The 18,157-nt window shown below is 34.7% G+C and overlaps 2 protein-coding genes across 2 annotated transcripts; one reads left to right on the top strand and one right to left on the bottom strand.

Moving 5' to 3' along the window:
- The first annotated feature begins 6,060 nt into the window (after positions 1-6,060).
- LOC134272315 (mucin-2-like) lies at positions 6,061-12,220 on the top strand. Its single transcript, XM_062754560.1, has 8 exons — positions 6,061-6,337; positions 6,414-6,593; positions 6,687-6,737; positions 6,828-7,199; positions 9,008-9,283; positions 9,550-9,729; positions 9,850-10,149; positions 12,078-12,220. The coding sequence occupies exons 1-8, from the start codon at positions 6,064-6,066 to the stop codon at positions 12,131-12,133; spliced, it is 1,689 nt and encodes a 562-aa protein (XP_062610544.1). The 5' UTR covers positions 6,061-6,063; the 3' UTR covers positions 12,134-12,220.
- Positions 12,221-14,319: 2,099 nt separating this feature from the next.
- LOC134272318 (probable RNA methyltransferase Y17G7B.18) lies at positions 14,320-18,149 on the bottom strand. The gene is made up of 4 exons (XM_062754563.1): positions 16,477-18,149; positions 15,990-16,208; positions 15,439-15,565; positions 14,320-15,231 (listed from the first exon to the last, which is right to left on the bottom strand). The coding sequence occupies exons 1-4, from the start codon at positions 17,773-17,775 to the stop codon at positions 14,777-14,779; spliced, it is 2,100 nt and encodes a 699-aa protein (XP_062610547.1). The 5' UTR covers positions 17,776-18,149; the 3' UTR covers positions 14,320-14,776.
- Between the last annotated feature and the right edge of the window lie 8 nt (positions 18,150-18,157).

An 18,157-nucleotide genomic window follows, 5' to 3' on the forward strand; every position in this document is an offset into this window, starting at 1 on the left:
CCCCTCGTTTACGTAATTTATGACCAAAATTTTATAATATATTGTTGCAAATCGTTAAGATGAATATCTTTTCTTGCTGTAATGTATCACAAAATATGTTTGATCATTGAATGAGGTACAGATTGCAATTTTACAGAATTTTGTGCCCATTTTAAACCCTTATTTAAGGAGGCAGCCCATTTTTCTTGATACCAAATGAAAGATCCTCTTGTGATTTCAAAGCCTTTTTGTTCAAACACTTATTGCAGAAATTTCTTTTCCCATTCTGCGAGATTGCTTCATATAAATATTATATCATACAAGTCCTTAATGGGACTGTAGGACAAAAATTCAAAATTTACGTATTGTTTTAATTATTCAAAGTCCATCTTGTAAAGTTCAATATTGCTTATCAAAATATTCCCCCTTTTCGAGATATAAAGCGTCAAAGATTTGACATTGTGGCTCCTTGTAACCCCTAATTACGTAACATATGATCAAAATTGTATCATATATTGTTGCAAATCGTTAAGATTAATACTTTTGCTTCAGTAATGTGTAACAAAATCTTGATCATTAGAGAGTTATAGATAAAAAGACTTTTGGCCCCTCTGAGCCCCTAATTTGAGGGATCAGCCCTTTTTTCTTGATATCAAATGAAAGGTGTTGTGATTTTGAAGAATTTTTGTTCAACACTTATTCAGAAATTTCTATTCGTTGTGGAGATATGCTACACGGAAATATTATGGGGTCACTCCTACAAGTCCTTAATGGGGCCGTTTTACAAAAATTCAAAGTATGCATATTGTTTAGAACATTATTCTGACCATCTTTTGTTCAATATTGCTAATCAAAATATTCCCCCTTTTCGAGATATAAAGCGTTAAAGATTTGACATTCTGGCCCCTTGTGATCCCTAATTACGTAATATTTGATCAAAATTGTATCATATATTGTTGCAAATCGTTAAGATAAGTACTTTTGCTTCAGTAATGTATTACAAAATCTTGATCATTAGAGAGTTATAGATAAAAGACTCTTGGCCTCTCTGAGCCCCTAATTTGAGGGGTCAGCCCTTTTTGTTTGATATCAAATGAAAGGTCTTGTGATTTTGAAGATTTTTTGTTCAATACTTATTCAGAGGTTTCTATTTGTTGTGGAGATATGCTAAATGAAAAATATTTAGGGGCCATCCTACAAGTCCTTAATGGGGCATTTTACAAAAATTCAAAGTATGCATATTGTTTAGAACATTATTCTGGTCATCTTTTGTTCAATATTGCTTATCAAAATATTCCACCTTTTCAGAAGATATAAAGCGTCAAAGATATGACATTCTGGCCCTTTGTGACCCATAATTACGTAACAAATTATCAAAATATCATCATATATTGTTACAAATCGTTAAGATAAATACTTTTTTTCAGTGATATTATATATATTACAAAATCTAAAATGATAAATTAGAGAGTTGAAAAAAAGAAAATAAAAGATTTTTGGCAAAATTCCTCTGAGCCCTTAATTTGATGGGTCATAAAAAGTTTTTCTTGATATCAATTTATGAAAGGTCTTGTGATTTTGAAGATTTGCTGTTTGTTCTAATACCTAGTTTCAGAAATTTCTGAATTTGTTTTGGAGATATGCTAAATGGAAATATTTAATCATTCCTACAAGTCTTTAATAAAAAAGTTTTACAAAAATTCAAAGTATGCATATTGTTTAGAACATTATTTTGGCCTGTCTTATGTTCAATATTGCTTATCAAAATAAGATGCCCTTTTGCGAGATATAAAGTTAAAGATTTGACATTCTTTGGCCCCTTGTGACCCTTAATATACGTAACATATGGTTTCAAAATTTATCATAAAATTGTTGCAAACCGTTAAGATAAATACTTTTGTATCAGTAATGTATTACAAAATCTTGATCATTAGAGAGTTATAGATAAAAAATTTTTCGCCCCTCTGAGCTGAAAAGGTTTTGAAAAGGTAGTCAGCCCTTTTTGTTTGACAAAAAATCAAATGAAAGGTGTTGTGATTTTGAAGATTTTTTGTTCAATACCTATTCAGAAATTTCTAACTTCGTTGTGGAGATATGCTAAATGGAAATATTCTATGCATTTGAGACTCCTACAAGTTTTAAGGGGCCGTTTTTCAAAAATTCAAAGTATGAATATTGTTTAGATGACATTCGAACCATCTTGTCTTTACCATTTATTATTTCAATATTGCTTATCAAAATATTAAAAAAGTACCAAAAAAATACGTCAAAGTGATTTGACATTCTGGCCCCTTGTGACCCCTAATTACGCAATATATGCTTAAAAATTTATAATATATTGTTCCAAATGGTCTAAAAATAAAAATATCGAAAAATCAAGCAGAAAAAATGATAAATTTTTTTGGTCACAATGAATCCTTTTAAAAAGTTCGTAAGTTGTACAATGTTAACGCGCTAACCATTCGGCCATATGGGATCTGCCGCTTGCGTTTTCAAATGCAAATATCTTGTAGATTGGCTTTTTCGATTTTCAAACAAATTACATATATGGCTTCTACAAGAAGGTCTCTTTCACATCAAAAACAAAAATATTAAAAAATAAAAGTTGAAAAATTGCGTTTTTTAAATTGTAATTTATATAGCGACCGGAATATAAAGATGACACACGGTTTTAAATGATTCTGCAAAGCTATAAGTCATGAACTATCATTGAAAATAAGTCTCCTCAGAGCGAAGTTCATATCTTAAGCAGTTTTCGCTATTAAGTTCAATATAAAATTGCATTTTAAAATTTCAGGAAATTGTAGAGTTAAACTATATCAAAGGAAGTGAAAAGTTTCATCAACAAAAAAAAATTCCAATGAAGGTTCATAACATAAGTACCTATCAGATGTGAAAGTGTCATGAGAATCGGCCCAGTAGTTTACGAGAAATCGCGTGCACAAAATTGGTAAGAATAATAATAATAATAATAATAAAAAGAAACAGTAGAATCACTATAAGGTCTTCCGTCTGAAACGGAAGACCTTAACTAGAAACTCTTGTTGCTACAGCAACAAATAAGGTCTTCCGTTCTTCTCTATTTATCTGTAAGAAGGATATTTTTCTATTTAAAAAAAAAAGACAAATAAAAAATAGACAAAATGCAAAAAAAAAAAAAAAAATTCTATAGCTGGGCTCGATCCCAAAACCATTAGTGTGAAAGTCGGACACGCTAACCACTGAGCCACCAAATTCCACAACATTTAAGGTATTTTGTAAGCTTATTATTTTACGGTTGAAGGAAATAGTTTCGAAGTGAAAGAAATAGTTTCGTAGTAAAGTCCCGGTCAAATTTCTTAAAAAACTGAGATATTGGCTGTTTGATGTGATATTGTATGTAGGAAAATGATTAGAATAATTATGGGACACATTTGCAGTGAAGCAATGACACTTAGCAAAAGCGAAAGTAATACACGTGGTCAGTTGCAGAGGAAATTCAAAATCCCGGAAAAACAGTGAATGAGTCATGGGCATTTTTTCAACACCATATCGTATCAAGCGGGGTAACTGCAATTAACCTATCTCAATTGCGTGGAAATTTAATTGATATGAAAAATCGTCATTTCCGAGTTTCAGCCGATTCATATTTAAATCTAAATAAAATTAAAATAAATTCCATACACCTAAGAAAGCAAGAATACTTGGTATTAAAATGTCGTAATGGAGCAGGAGAATCGAATGATATTAACAATAATTGCAGAAATAGCCAATACGAGTTTTAATTAATTTTTATGCTAAGCAATAACTTAATTTCAGACAGAAAAAAAATGCAGATTTTGCCGATATTCACTAGAATTTCAAAATACTTCAGAGACTCACCTTAAAACTCTCAGGACACTTTCTTTCAGGTCTCTTCTTTCTTTTATTACGAATCTTATGCCGATATTTCGTTTCGTTTGACTTGTAGACATTTTCTCTAAGTTGGTATTGATTGTTTTGTTTTGTTTTTTTTTTGAGAAGGGAGGGGATATTTTATAAGCATTTGTTAGAGTAAGAGTTGCAAATACCTCCACGACCGTAAGCTTGATTGTGATCTTTGGGTCAATGGGGCCAAAGAACAAGGTCAAAGGTCAAGGTCATCAAAGAGAGAGAGAGAGAGAGAGAGAGAGAGAGAGGTAAACTTGAGATAAACACTTGAAGCTGAATCTAGATAAAGGTAATGAATATTTCTTTATTACTTTTTGAGTAATGGTCAAAGGTCTCATTTTGAGGTTTCTCTAGACATTTGCAGTCTGAATAACATGTCCCAAAATCATTTCAAATACTCTTTTTATAAAAGATATTTATGGGATAGTAAGAAACTCAATTTATGCAGTTTTTCTCTCATAACCGGAAGTCGTCGTTTTTGTTTCCAATGGGACTGACATATTTCGAAACTACTAGTAAAAAGCTATAAGGTAATACTAAGAAAGATTCCATAAAGAAAAGTTTAAAATTTTGATTTCTTTGATCACTTCCTGTGACAACCGGAAGTGACGGTGGATGATCTTAAACTCAAAGGATTTGTCTACTCATCAAGGTCTACCACCCCTAGTAGTTTGGTGTCTTAATCTCTTACCGTTAACGAGATCTAGTAATGATAACTTCTGATTTTGAGGACAGGAAGTCTCGCGACCGGAAGTGAATTTTACTGAGATATTAGGCATTACTGTAGACATTTGCAGTCTGAATAACATATCCAAAAATCATTACAAATACTTTGACTATAAAAAGTATTTATGGGAAAGAAAAATATTCAAATTATGTAGTTTTTCTCTTTTAACCGGAAGTTGTCGATTTTGTTTCCGGTGATACTATCATATTTCAAAACTACAAATAAGATGCTATAATGTGATGCAAAAAGTTTCTATAAAGAAAAGTTGAATTTTTCGATTTCTTTGATCACTTCCTGTGACAACCGGAAGTGACGGCGGACAATGTTATCCCAACTGGTTTTGCCTACTCATCAAGATCTACCACTTGAAACAGTTTGGTGTCTTAATCTCTTATCGTTTACGAGATCTAGCTATGATAACTTCTCAATTTGAGGACAGAAAATCACGCGACCGGAAGTGAATTTAACAAAGATATTTGACCTTCCTGTAGACATTTGCAGTCTGAATTACATATCCAAAAATCGTTACAAATATGTCATGTATAAGAAATATTTAGGAGAAAGAAAAATACTAAAATTATGCAGTTTTTCTCTTAAAACCGGAAGTTGACGTTTTTGTTTCCGGTTGGACTGATATATTTTAAAAATACAAATAAGATATTATAACGTCATGCCAAAAAAGTTTAATAAAAGAAAATTTGAAAATTTTGATTTTTTGGAACACTTCCTGTGACGACCGGAAGTGACGGCGGACAATCTTATCCAAACTGAATTTGCCTACTCATCAAGATCTACCAATTGTATAAGTTTGGTGTCTTAATCTTTTTCCGTTTACGAGATCTAGCTATGATAAGTTCTCATTTTGAGGACAGGAAATCACGCGACCGGAAGTGAATTTTACAAAGATATTTGACGTTACTGTAGACATTTGCAGTCTGAATAACATATCCAAAAATCATTACAAATACTTTATCTATAAAAAATATTTATGGGAAAGAAAAATACTGAAAATATGCAGTTTTTCTCTTATAACCGGAAGTTGTCGTTTTTGTTTCCGGTGGGGCTGACATATTTAGAAACTACAAATAAGATGCTATAATGTGATGCAAAAAAGTTTCAAAAAATAAAAAGTTGAAATTTTCGATTTCTTTGATCACTTCCTGTGTCGACCGGAAGTAACGGCGGACAATCTTAAACGGAAGACCTTCATAATAATAATAAGAAACAGAGTAAAAACAATATGTTCCCCAACTTCGTTTGGGGAACATAATAATAATAAGAAACAGAGTAAAAACAATATGTTCCCCAACTTCGTTTGGGGAACATAATAAGTCATTGATCTTGCTTCTGTCGTATTTTTTATCTTTTGGCATAAACCATACACAATTTTATCTATTTTATGACAAACAATTAACCATGCTAATGGGTTCTTCTTTTTAGGTCTTTGTATGGACACTTCAGACTGCCCTCGTCATTTAAGTAAATGCGACCTCTATGTTTACGGTGACTATTGCTTAAAAGTTCACTATGGTGACTATGACTGGGAAACTGCCAGAAAACTGTGCCTCAATGAGGGAGCTGATCTTGTACAACCAAGAACATCCGGTATACAGGAATATATCCGGGTCAGCTTACTGCCCCAGAAACAGAGATCCGAGGAAGACGGATTCTGGATTGGTGCGACGGATTTAAATTCTGAATCCCATTGGAGATGGGTGTCAGGTAACAACAAAAAATTCTCTAGTTGTCATTCTTCTCTTTTGATAATGTGGTTAACCAGAATCTGGATTCTCTTCAGGTGACCCCCGAATGCCGTACAGTAACTGGGAGTCAGGGCAAGGACCCTCTCAGTCTGGATTTCTGTTTGCCGCTGGAGATCTGGAGGACTGTGCATTAATGAAAATCCAGGACGGATTCCGTTGGCATGACTACCCATGTTCTAATTTCTTTTATCATTACTCATTTATATGCCAACACAGTAAGTAACTTCAACAATCATAGGGATTTAGTCATGATTAAATATAATTCTTAAATTTCTTAATTTGGCATGGCTTGAATCATTTCATTAAAGAAAAGATCCCACGCTCAACACAGGCAGCGCATTTCAATCACACTCACCCAAAGACTTCCAAGTATGTACCACCAACCACGACGAAATACGTCCCACCTACAACGACAAAATACGTTCCACCTACCACAACAAAATACGTTCCACCGACTACAACCAAATATGTTCCCCCAACTACAACAAAATACGTTCCACCGACCACAACCAAATACGTTCCTCCAACAACGACGAAATACGTTCCACCAATCACAACCAAATACGTTCCCCCGACTACAACAAAATTTGATCCAGAAACTTTTACGACGACAAGGTTTGTTCCTTGGACGGAGAAAACAACTATGCTTAGTGAGAAGACACGATCATCAACAGATCAGATGATGACAGACACACCATTACCTTCCACAACAATGAACACAAATACCCCTCTCCCATCCACTACGCCGGAAGAGCCATCAAAGTCGCCCTCCGCCCCTGATGGTTCTGGTGGTGATCCTTTCAGTGTCGGATTTGCATCTAGTGAGTTGAATTAAAATGAAATAGGTTTTTAATTAATCGGGTTTGATATCTACAACATAAATGCAATTACTTGAAAATAAATTTTGTATTTGTATTTCAGCCAGAAAACCACCCCCTTCTACCACAGAGGAGAAATCAGGAGTACTCATCATTGGATAAGATTTAGTGTTATTGAGTTTAACAATCTGAACCAAAATGCCTGAAAGATATTGTACCTTGTAGAGATTAATAAAACTGTATTGATATTATATTATGACTTGTTTAAAGAACTATTTCTATCACTGAGGAGAAACAAGACGTTCTCAGCTTTGGACACATTATCTGAGAGGTCGGCAGTGGATGCTCACTCCTCCATGGCACCTGATCCCACCTCTGATGTTTCGATGTTTGTGTTTGCTCTGCTCCAAACTTTGTATTGTTTCATGGACTTTTGAGCTTGAATACTGATCTTTATCTCCATGTATTTAGTTTGTATGATTATAAAACAAGAATATAACGAATTGAGATCAAATAGGGTAGACAAAACGCATCTTGAAGAGGGCATAAACACTGTCCCTGAAAACAAGAGGAGGTATAAGGTGCCTATGAGAAGTGTCTCCTGTCGATCCATCACACACATCATTAGCATTTGTTACTAATTATTATTAAATCTCTTCAATGCGACCCATTTTTTCGTTCAATGACTTAAGGGAGAAGTCAAATTTTTGTCATTCATATTTAACTCGCAACTAACCACACATATCGTAAGAGTTGTTTTAAAAAAAAATGCATTAGACAGTAATGTTCGAATATGATTTTTTAAAACTTTTTAATAACAAATTAGACAGTTAGAATAAATGAGAAAAAAACATTCCAGAATGATTAAGCAGTAAATGTTCTAGTTTTGTAATTGAGATCGATACCTTCAAAACTTTGCTTTGAGGAAAAAGTGGAATTTTTATTTTTCATACTCAAACTTTGGAACTATCATATACTGTATGCATATTTAAAAAGCTCAGGGAGGTAATTTTGTTAGTGTGCCTTTTAAAACATGATTTTGATATAAATCTTTCGTGTAAGGGATACTTTATTTTGATGAAGGCATAGTACCGATGCTATTCTTTTGCGTTAAAGATCTATATTAGATGGGTCTTTGATCCCTTTGTTATGCTTTCAAACCAGCAAGTACAATCAAAAGATAGCAGGAACTGAGTGCAATATTTCAGTGGGAATGACTTTTACTGATAAACAATGAACTATCTTTCGTAATAGTAAGATACTCAGTAGCGGAACATACTTTAAGTCATTCCTGATGAACATGGATCAATATCTCTGCTTTTTATTCATTTCACTGATCAAGATTGGTAAGTACATATCGTTGATATTAAAAAGAAAACAAATAGTAGATCTTTTTGTAATTCCATCTTGAATTTAATATTTCTTAAAATATATGAGCAAATAAAATGAGTCATCTTGGTTCTTAACATTACATTCACAAAACTCCTGGGAAAAAAAAGAACAGAACTTTTTTTCAGAATTTTAAATTTACGTCTTCGGTACAAATGTAGGTGCCTTTGCTGGCTATAGAGCACGGACTTTCGGTAGTAATATTCATGATTTTGATAAATGTTATAATGTCTTATCAGTAATTTTTTCTGATAATGGTAGATTTTTGTCTTCAGTCTGGCATTACTTTTCGGGATCTTATCATTAACAAGCAGCTGTCAAAGATCCCAATTTAGGATAGGAAGAGTGTCGGCCATGTTTTTGAACAAAAGAAAAGAGACCAATTATTGTCAAGCGATTATTAAATTATAATTTTCTTGAAGTTCATAGTTTGCCCGCTGACAACTGTCCGTCACATCTGAGTAAAAGCGACCTGTATACATACGGGGATTTTTGTCTGAAGGTGCATTATGGGAACTACGACTGGGATGACGCAAGACACAAGTGTCGTCAAGAGGGCGGAGACTTAGTTCAGATCCGGGATTCTGGGATGCAGCATTTTCTCCAAAGAGTTTTGTCAGGTCAAAGGTCAGAGGAGGACGGGTTCTGGATTGGGGCCAGCGATAGGGACTCAGAATCACATTGGAAATGGGTCTCAGGTGAGGTATAGGTACTCAAGGATCTAATTAGGAACAAATACTATATAGTAATTAACATTACTGGCTTTTGAATCAAACTAAATAAAAAATAATCTATGTATTATCTTGACTTGAGTTTAACTGAAAAGTATTGCAACAAGGACGTAAAATTTTATTTTAACTAATTTAATTTACCTTCTATTGAGGTGACTTCAAAAAGAGTGCCATAAGTGCCACACGCAGTTTTTTCGATTACATTTTTCCCCACATTATAAAATATTTGGCAGGTGATCCTAGAATGAGCTACAGTAATTGGGAGTCTGGACAGGGACCATCTCAAAGTGGCTTTTTCCTCGCCAGTGGAACCATTGAAGACTGCGCTCTTATGAGAGTAGACAGTGGATTTAGATGGCACGATTATGACTGTAGCAGTATATTCTACCATTATTCATTCATCTGTCAATACAGTAAGAAAATTTAAAATGATATTCCCGTTGTTGACAAAAATACTTTTTCCAACAGCAAAATGCTATATTCATCAATGAAAAATGTCTTATTAATGGCCCTTAATTTCAACATAAATATAGGCAAACTGCATCATACTACACCAGGAAACCATCACACCGATAGAACAACAAGTAAACCGCAAGGGTCTACCACAGTATTTATAAACCTAACTTCTCCCGACACCACGCCCTTCATACCCGACACCACAATATACTCCACACCACCGAAGACTGATGCTCCAATAGACACAACCCCACCCCCTACAGACGCCCCAGTACCCACAACACCACCTGAAACTGACGCCCCTCTTCCTACCACGGACATGTTTACACAAGCCCCGTTTCCTACCACCATGTTGCCAAAGACCACGCCTCAACCTAGTGAGTAGAATTGTCAGACCATTAATAGCCATTCTCTGTAACCACTTACACTTCGTTGCCACGCAAGGTCATCAATTTTGATTAAACTTCACCCATGCTTAGTACTTGACATCAGAAACAAATATCAAACAAAATTTCGTTGCTGTGTGTCTCGGTTGCTATGGTAACAGCCGGAAAAGTTTGAAAAATCGAGATTTTCAGCCACTTTAGATCTTGACTGTGGCTTAATAAAAATTAGAAAAAGCAAACAAACCATTCTCACAAAAACATGACACCGTGATGTCACTTATACTGTAAAGAAACTGTTTAGAATATATCTCTAAGTAAGTGGTAACCTAGGGTACATTTGGAATACATTTAAAATGCTGAAATATGCTGAAAAACACTCCGTATTCACTAATGGTAGGTGTTACATGCTCAAACTCAATCAACGACTTAAGAAAAACAATGAAAATGTTTTACCTTAAGTATATAAGTATAAGCAATATTATTCTATAAATAACATTTATGGTTGCCATGGTAACACAGTGTAACCATGCAAAACCAGTAACTAAGATTGGGTTAATGCTACTGTCTTGAGAACAAACATGAAAATTCAAGACTGGCAAATATGCGTCCTTAGGAACTTGCAACACCAAAACCATAAGAAAAATTGGGTATAATTGCTACTTTGCAGTGTTACCATGGAAACAAAGTACCAGTGCTTAAAAGTGAATTATTTTTCGCTGCATTAAGAAGTAAATTGCCATTTAATCAAGAAACAAATTAAAGGACTCAGCTTGAATAGTACTTATCTGATAGAACTGAAGTTGAATATCATATATTGCTAAAATTTGATGAATAAAACAACACTGTTGCTATGGTTACCAAGAAGGGAAAATGTTCGATTTTGTGAACTTTATATCAATATTAAACCCTGTGTGCCAACTTCTTGCATCCACTTAGAGATTGGATGATAGTCAAAATTAAAAGTCAAGTTAGCTGTTAATTAATATCAATCATAAAAGTTTTGGGAATCTACATTTAAGGGTACGTATCCAAGGAAAGAAAATATTTTTCAGGTTTTTTAAGCATATATTTTCTGCTTATTTCCATAGCAACGCTCTATTTAAAAAATCTAATCTGATTTTTTTCAAATGGGAAAACTTGGACCAAACCAACATCTTATAAAATTGATCATTAGTTATAAGGAATGTGCTTTTTTTAAAAGATAGGATTAGATTTAAACATACAGAGTGTTACTTTGAAGGCTCTCTGTGGTGTAAAAACCTTGGCAACCATTGCCAACCAAAATGAAATATCATTTTGTTCTTGGTATATGTTTCAAGGCTCTTTTTTCTATTATTTGGTCACATTTCATCCTATAATTGCTTTTTATTTTTACCTGTATGACTTTATAAAATTCAATGAATACTTTTTTTACTTTCGAATACTTTGTTACCATAGTAACGTATGTAATAGTTGATTTACCAAACATGTTTATCATGCATTTGAGACATCTGACCTTCAACTTTTGGAAACAGTCATTGCCAATTGTTTGCTTTGCCGCAAATGTTAACTATGGGGCTCTAAACATGTTAAAAAATGCCATTTTTCGAACTTTAAGACATGTTGCCATGGTAACTATATAACATAGCAACCAATTTTTGCCTGATTTCAGTTTAGGGTATCAATGACTTTTATCATAGAGAGTTTGGAGAAAATCTGAAACTATGCGTGCCACAGCTCCTATATAAAATTTCAAATCATTACAGAGAATGGCTCTTAAGTTTTGATCGGATAGTTTCGTGTGCCGAACGTCCTAGCTGCTATAATTAAAATTTGAATGTGTAGATCTATAGCCTTTTCTTCCTAACTAGAATTATCAATACAAAGAATTAATCACTTTCAATCGAAAACTTCTGAATAACATTTATTTCTATTTTTAGCAACCACGGTTTTAACAACCACCACGGACAAAGGGGGAGTGGTTATCATTGGTTGAACATCCAATGATGTGTTCGGGAAGATTTTATGAGGAAATACTGTTTGAAATATATTGAAAATAAATTCGTATTAGAGACACGGCAAACTTCACATTGCTTAATTGGATGAAATAAATTGTACATCGAAGTTGTTTAATGGACAAAGAAAATGAGATGTATAAGTATTTCCCATGGAACGAAACATACACTAATCCTTCTTTATCTGAATACTTTTTATATAAGTAAATTTCCCACTATCGTTGATGTCCCTGGCATACTACACTAACTAGACAGTGATTCCTTATATTTCCATTTCATTGTGAAATAAAATTGTAGATTTAGACTTTTAAAATGTAGATTAATAGATTTATGCCCTGTTCACACGACAAGTTTAATTCGCAGTAAATTAATGCGAAGTAAACTAATGCGAATCAAACTAATGCGAATTAAATTGCGTTCACACGACAGCTAATGCGAAGTAAACTAATGCGAATTAAAATTCTACTTCGACAGTCAGGCGTGAGGAAGGCTATTATGACGTCATCTGCAAATCACGTCACCTTATGCAGAAAGAAATGCATTTGACAATATGTCAGAGTGTCTGGAGACATATTTTAGTGATTAACACATTTTTTCCTTAGTTTTTCACTCAAAAATAGCACAAGTACTTAAAGCTGACCACCGACATGACGCATTTGACTTAATTTTGCCATTACGCATGCCCCAAAATTTAATTCGAATTAGCTTCGCTTAGCGTTCACACGGAGCTAATGCGAAGTAATTTAATGCGCAGTAAACTAATTCGCATTAAATTCTCCGTGTGAACGCTAAGCGAAGCTAATTCGCAGTAAACTTACGTTTAATTCGATTTAAACTCTCCGTGTGAACAGGGCATAAAATTATATGAGGACTTTCATGTCAATTTCAATATTCCTCGCCCACTGACGTCAAACACAAAGGCAGCTGCACGAGATTTACATGCATATTTGGCCTCCTTAGCGTCAGACACAGAGAGAGATGCGCACGAGATTTGCATGCGTATTAGGCCTCCGTAGCTCCTGACCTATCGACCTGCCTAATTTACATTCCGGCAGAATTATCAAGAAATAAACTCCCCCTAACTTTCAAAGAGTTATCACAGAGACAAAAATTAGAAATGGAAATATTAGGTTACCTTTATTAGGTCAATGCAAAGGGTAGTTGCAGGATAAAAAAAACGTAAGTCGACATTCGACTCAATGATAAATTGTATTTGCTGACAAGGTCATTGTATCGACCATAGAACTTACGAAATGATGACTTTAAACGAGAATGCTGATATTCTGTTTCAACTTGCTTGTCAATAATTTGCCTCGTTTTAGAAATCGTACATACGTAGAGCATGCTCTTCTAAATCAAATAAACTGAGACTCAAACCCTGTATGCAGGTGATAAAGGTATATTGCTGCATAAGTACGAGGATCCTTCAAAAAATTTAAGTTCTTACAGGAGTAAAAAATAAGGACATATAAAAATAATTTTCATTTCTTTATTTCATTCCCTTTAACACGTACAGTATACTTCTTGAGTCGAGAAAGCCTGTGTATTATTTATTGTGTAAATACCAAAGCCAAGATATCCACACAAGGTAAATTATCTTTCCCTCGGTATTAGCTAAGCTAGAGTTTTCTGTCCATCTGAAACAATCTCTGGAACAATTCTACATAAGAATGCAGTCAAAGTTCAAACGCTGTTACCATTTTCCAGGGCTACAGCGTTTTACATTACTGCTACCTATTTGTACACGTAATGAACATTTAAATTTCAAATCAAGTTTACAAATTGCAAATGTTTAGCTTTAATTAATATCTGATGGAAATATGTCCAGTCTTTGATTATTATTAACCTTTAACATGTTTATAGTGATTTTTTTTTTGGGGGGGGGGGGGGTATCTAGAGATTCTTCTATTACTCTGTATGTTGCTCAGCACTGCCAGAATGTACAATCATCTTCCATTTCTGGGAAAGTAGAGGATAGCCATATGGTGAATTCTACCCAAGTCTCAAGATAGTTAATATGCTGCTACAAAAGTACATTTGTACAGGAATATTTGCTTAATACCTAAACTGGACAAACGTCAATATATTGAAGACATTATATTCAGTTTTTCATCATTGTAAACGAACACTCCTATTATAAAAAATATGACAAAGTCAAAAAAAATTCATTTGTTGTATTTCAGATGTAGTTTAGGTTTAGAACAATTACATTTTTGTAATGTTTCCATGTCACACATGGGATAATCATGCACAGAATTCAACATGAAGCTGCCAGTTAACAAGTTCACTGTATTTTTTTCTGTGACACAGAACAATGGATCAGCAACAAGGTAAAGTCAATCAGCACATACCACATTAATTTTCTGACACAATAATCTGGCACATGCCACCTTAATTCTCTGATACTTTCAAAATCAGAATATATTGCACTATTCATTGAAACAAATTTTAAACATAATTGAAACTACTCATTATTCAGCATTGTTCAGCAGTTTTGTTTTTTAAAGAAATTTCTTTTGAAAGTTTTAAGGTCTCTCCAAGTGATTTTGCAGTTCTTCCAAAAAATTTCAGTTTTTGCCCCATCATTGAAAAAACTAAGCTTGTCACTGTGCTTCAAATCACAACTATTTTTCTGATTTATTGCTTCTTTCCTGATCAAGTCTGTTTTCTGATTGGGTGAGCACCTCTAGATCGACTTTGATTTTTGGTTGGTTTACTAAATCCGAGCTGTTTTCTGATTGGGCAGTTATATCTAGTCTGATTTCTGATTGGCTAGTTCCGTCTGAGATTGTTGTTCTTTGTGAGAACTGTTCCATACTAATTCCCTCATGGCTGCTTTGTATGAGGGTTGTTGTCCGTGAGAGTTGATCATGTTTTCTGTCGCTGTGTGCTACAGCTATTGACTTTGCTAGTGGATCTTGTTTTTGGCTGCCGTGTGCCTCTGCAGTTGATCCTTGTGACAGTGGATCTTGTTTTGGGCTGCTGTGTGTTGCAGTTGAAGTCTGTGAGAGTAGTTCTTGTTTTGGGCTGCTGTGTGCAGTTTCTTGTTTTCTGTACATTTGGATGGGTCTTCTAAAACCTATACCAAAGTCCAGAAAAAATGTCAGATTTCAGCTATTTTTTCTTTTTTTTTTTAATAATTTTTATATGTAATTTGAATTTGTTCAAAGTATCTGCATTTTCAAACTGTGTATATCTTCCCTAAACCAAATTTATTTTAACTAAATCATAAAATGACATTTATAATCTTGTTTTCCATGCTCTAAGAAAGATAACTCTTATATACCTTTGGATTTGTGGTAGGGGATGTCGATCACTTCACATGTTGTGAAGCCCACCTCGCGTGACAGGAGATAGTCGGAGAACTGGGCCGGCCTCATCTGAATCCCCTGGAAAGTCTTCTGAATCTCCTCCTTTACAAATAAACAGAAAAAAAATCAATCATTTTCTTAATAAGTGTTTCTATTTTAATGTGTTTCATAGTATTAAAAATAGTTTTTTTCTTTACTCATTCTGAATATGGTCATTATTCTATAAATGAGAAAAAAACATTATCGACCAATAGAGATAACACTAAATTTTATTATCAAAATTTTTTTCATGTTTTTTTTTAAATAACAAATGCAAATAAAAATCCATTTCAAAAACAGTAGTTGTTTACTCTAAAAAATACACTATACCTAAATTTATATGATTATAAATGATATTTTTATGGGGCAAAAAGACCTTTTTTAATAAAAACAAGATAATATAAAAATTATGTATTCCAACATTATGCAAACTGAGAGTAAAGGAATGATAAAATGATTATGAAAGAAAACCAGCAAGGAAACCTACTGATATTTTTTTCTTCTTTTTATATGATGACCAGGGCTGGGGTTCCAGAATCAGCCGGCCGCCTGGACGCAGGTGCTTGAAGATTCGTTTGAAAAACCTCTTCAGTCCGCTGTCACCGAAATTCAGGTGGATCCATTTAGTGAGGCTCAGGGCCATTATGACGTCGTACTCTTCATGTTGTAAGCCTACCAACTCATCACTCTCCAGAACATAGTTTTCCTGAAACATAAAATATAAACAGAACTTAGTTATTTCTGGTAAATTAATTGGTTTAGCCAGTTTTTAAAATTCACTAAATTCCTTCATTTCAAAACATAATTGAAAAGTTAATTCTTCATGCAAGAACTATACTTTATTTACTGGCAACATTCTGTACTCATCTAACTTTATCATTTACTTAGAAATTATACTCAAACAATATGAATATATTTATCATGTTTCTAACCATATTGACATGGTTAAAAAAGAAGGCTCAAAGTGGATTTACCCTCATAAATGCCACATTAGCAGGGAAACCTGGACTCTGTGTTTTTTGGGACACAGCCGGGGCAGCAATGGGACCATAGTTAATGGGAACTGACAATGGGTACTTTTGAACATCAGCTGATTTACTGGACATGTAATTCCTAATGTTTTTTCTGGCAGCTGCAATGAGTGTGTGATCTATGTCTATTCCCACGACTTTCCTTGGGTGAAACCTTTTTCCTATTGTCAGTGTAACATGTCCTACATTACATCCAATATCTAACACGTCCTTTCCCTCGAACCACTCTGCTCTCATGCACGCCAGTCGGGGATCTTCCTCTGCCTCAGGGTTCCGGTACCCGTAGTATCGATTGTAATTTCCATAAACAAACTTTTTATTTCTCTGATTTTTCTTCTGAGGCCTGTCAGATTTTTGGCTTACTTGTCTCCTGAACTTCCTCCCGGGTGTCAAGTCCTCGATCTCTAATGCCGATTGTCTGGGCGGACTGAGAGACGTCCGCAGAATGGCGCGTGACGTACTTTGTGACGGCTGTTGGTCAGGTCTTGCATCGCTCAAACTCAGTGTCCTTCGACGGAAACGGCGGCTGCTTGGGGAAATTTGAGGTATAACGGGGGATACAATTGTGTCTGGTTTTTTAAATTTTAATTTGGCAGATTCATTTTGTGGAGAATCCTCCTGCACCACTGGAGCTGAAGGGAAAGTGTCATCTATCTCAATTTTCAGAGCCTCCATCAACCCTCGCCTCTTCTCCGATTCTTTCTGTGGTAATGGTGTATCCTCACTTTTCCGTTTATGTTTATTCCGCTTCTTCTTTTTACTAGATGAGGCATCCTCGTTACTGTCCAAGTTCAGAGGGTCGTTAATATTTATGGGGATTGTGACCTCTATGTCCTTCCGGTGGTGGGGGGTTGGAAGAGGTGAGGACTGGGGTGTCTTCTGATTAAGAAGTTCATTAATTGTCTCATCATTTAAACTGTTCAAGTTTAATGGATCATTAATATTCCCACCAAGTAAAAACTTCGTTGGGAGCACAATGTTACTCTCTGATCGAAACCTTTTCTTCCTGTATCCTCCATGCTGTATAGTTAAGTCATTCTTACTGGCATGACTAGCCTTCCTCTTTCTATATCCGAAGTTTTGTGATTTGGATTGGCTGTCTTGTTCTTTCTTGAAGTCGAACTTTCCATCTCGACGATCGTCATCTCCACCGAAGTTCAGCTCGGGGGTTGTTTTTTCACCACACTGGAATTCAGTGTGCTCAAACTGTGTCCGCGTCGGCGTTTTCACTTCCACACTCATTGTTCTGAAACACTGTGAACATATCACCGATCCACGACCACTTCACTAACGTACTCGTGTCGTATTGTTTACATCGCGCACGTGTTGCGAGTAAACTAAACGACTCTGCTGCCACCTATCGGTCAATCACTAATTCAACTTCTGCACGTATGTTCTCAACAACAACACAAATTGTCAAACACCCTGTCACAAAATAGAGGATTAACAATGTCAATGGCCACCTCAAATGGTCCAATAAAAGAGGAAATGTCAATATATGCGCTAATATTCGTCAAATGACAAAATTTCCTTCTCCACACTTCAAGCGCCCATCGACAGTAATTATCGAGTGCGCATGTTTACTCGTGGCGATTTGTGGGTAAAACGGAAACGGCATAATCGT

Source organism: Saccostrea cucullata, unplaced genomic scaffold (genome assembly GCF_032062105.1).
Source record: "Saccostrea cucullata isolate Sc308-1 unplaced genomic scaffold, CSIRO_AGI_Scuc_v1 ctg922, whole genome shotgun sequence".
In the NCBI taxonomy this organism is placed as follows: Eukaryota; Metazoa; Mollusca; class Bivalvia; order Ostreida; family Ostreidae; genus Saccostrea; species Saccostrea cuccullata.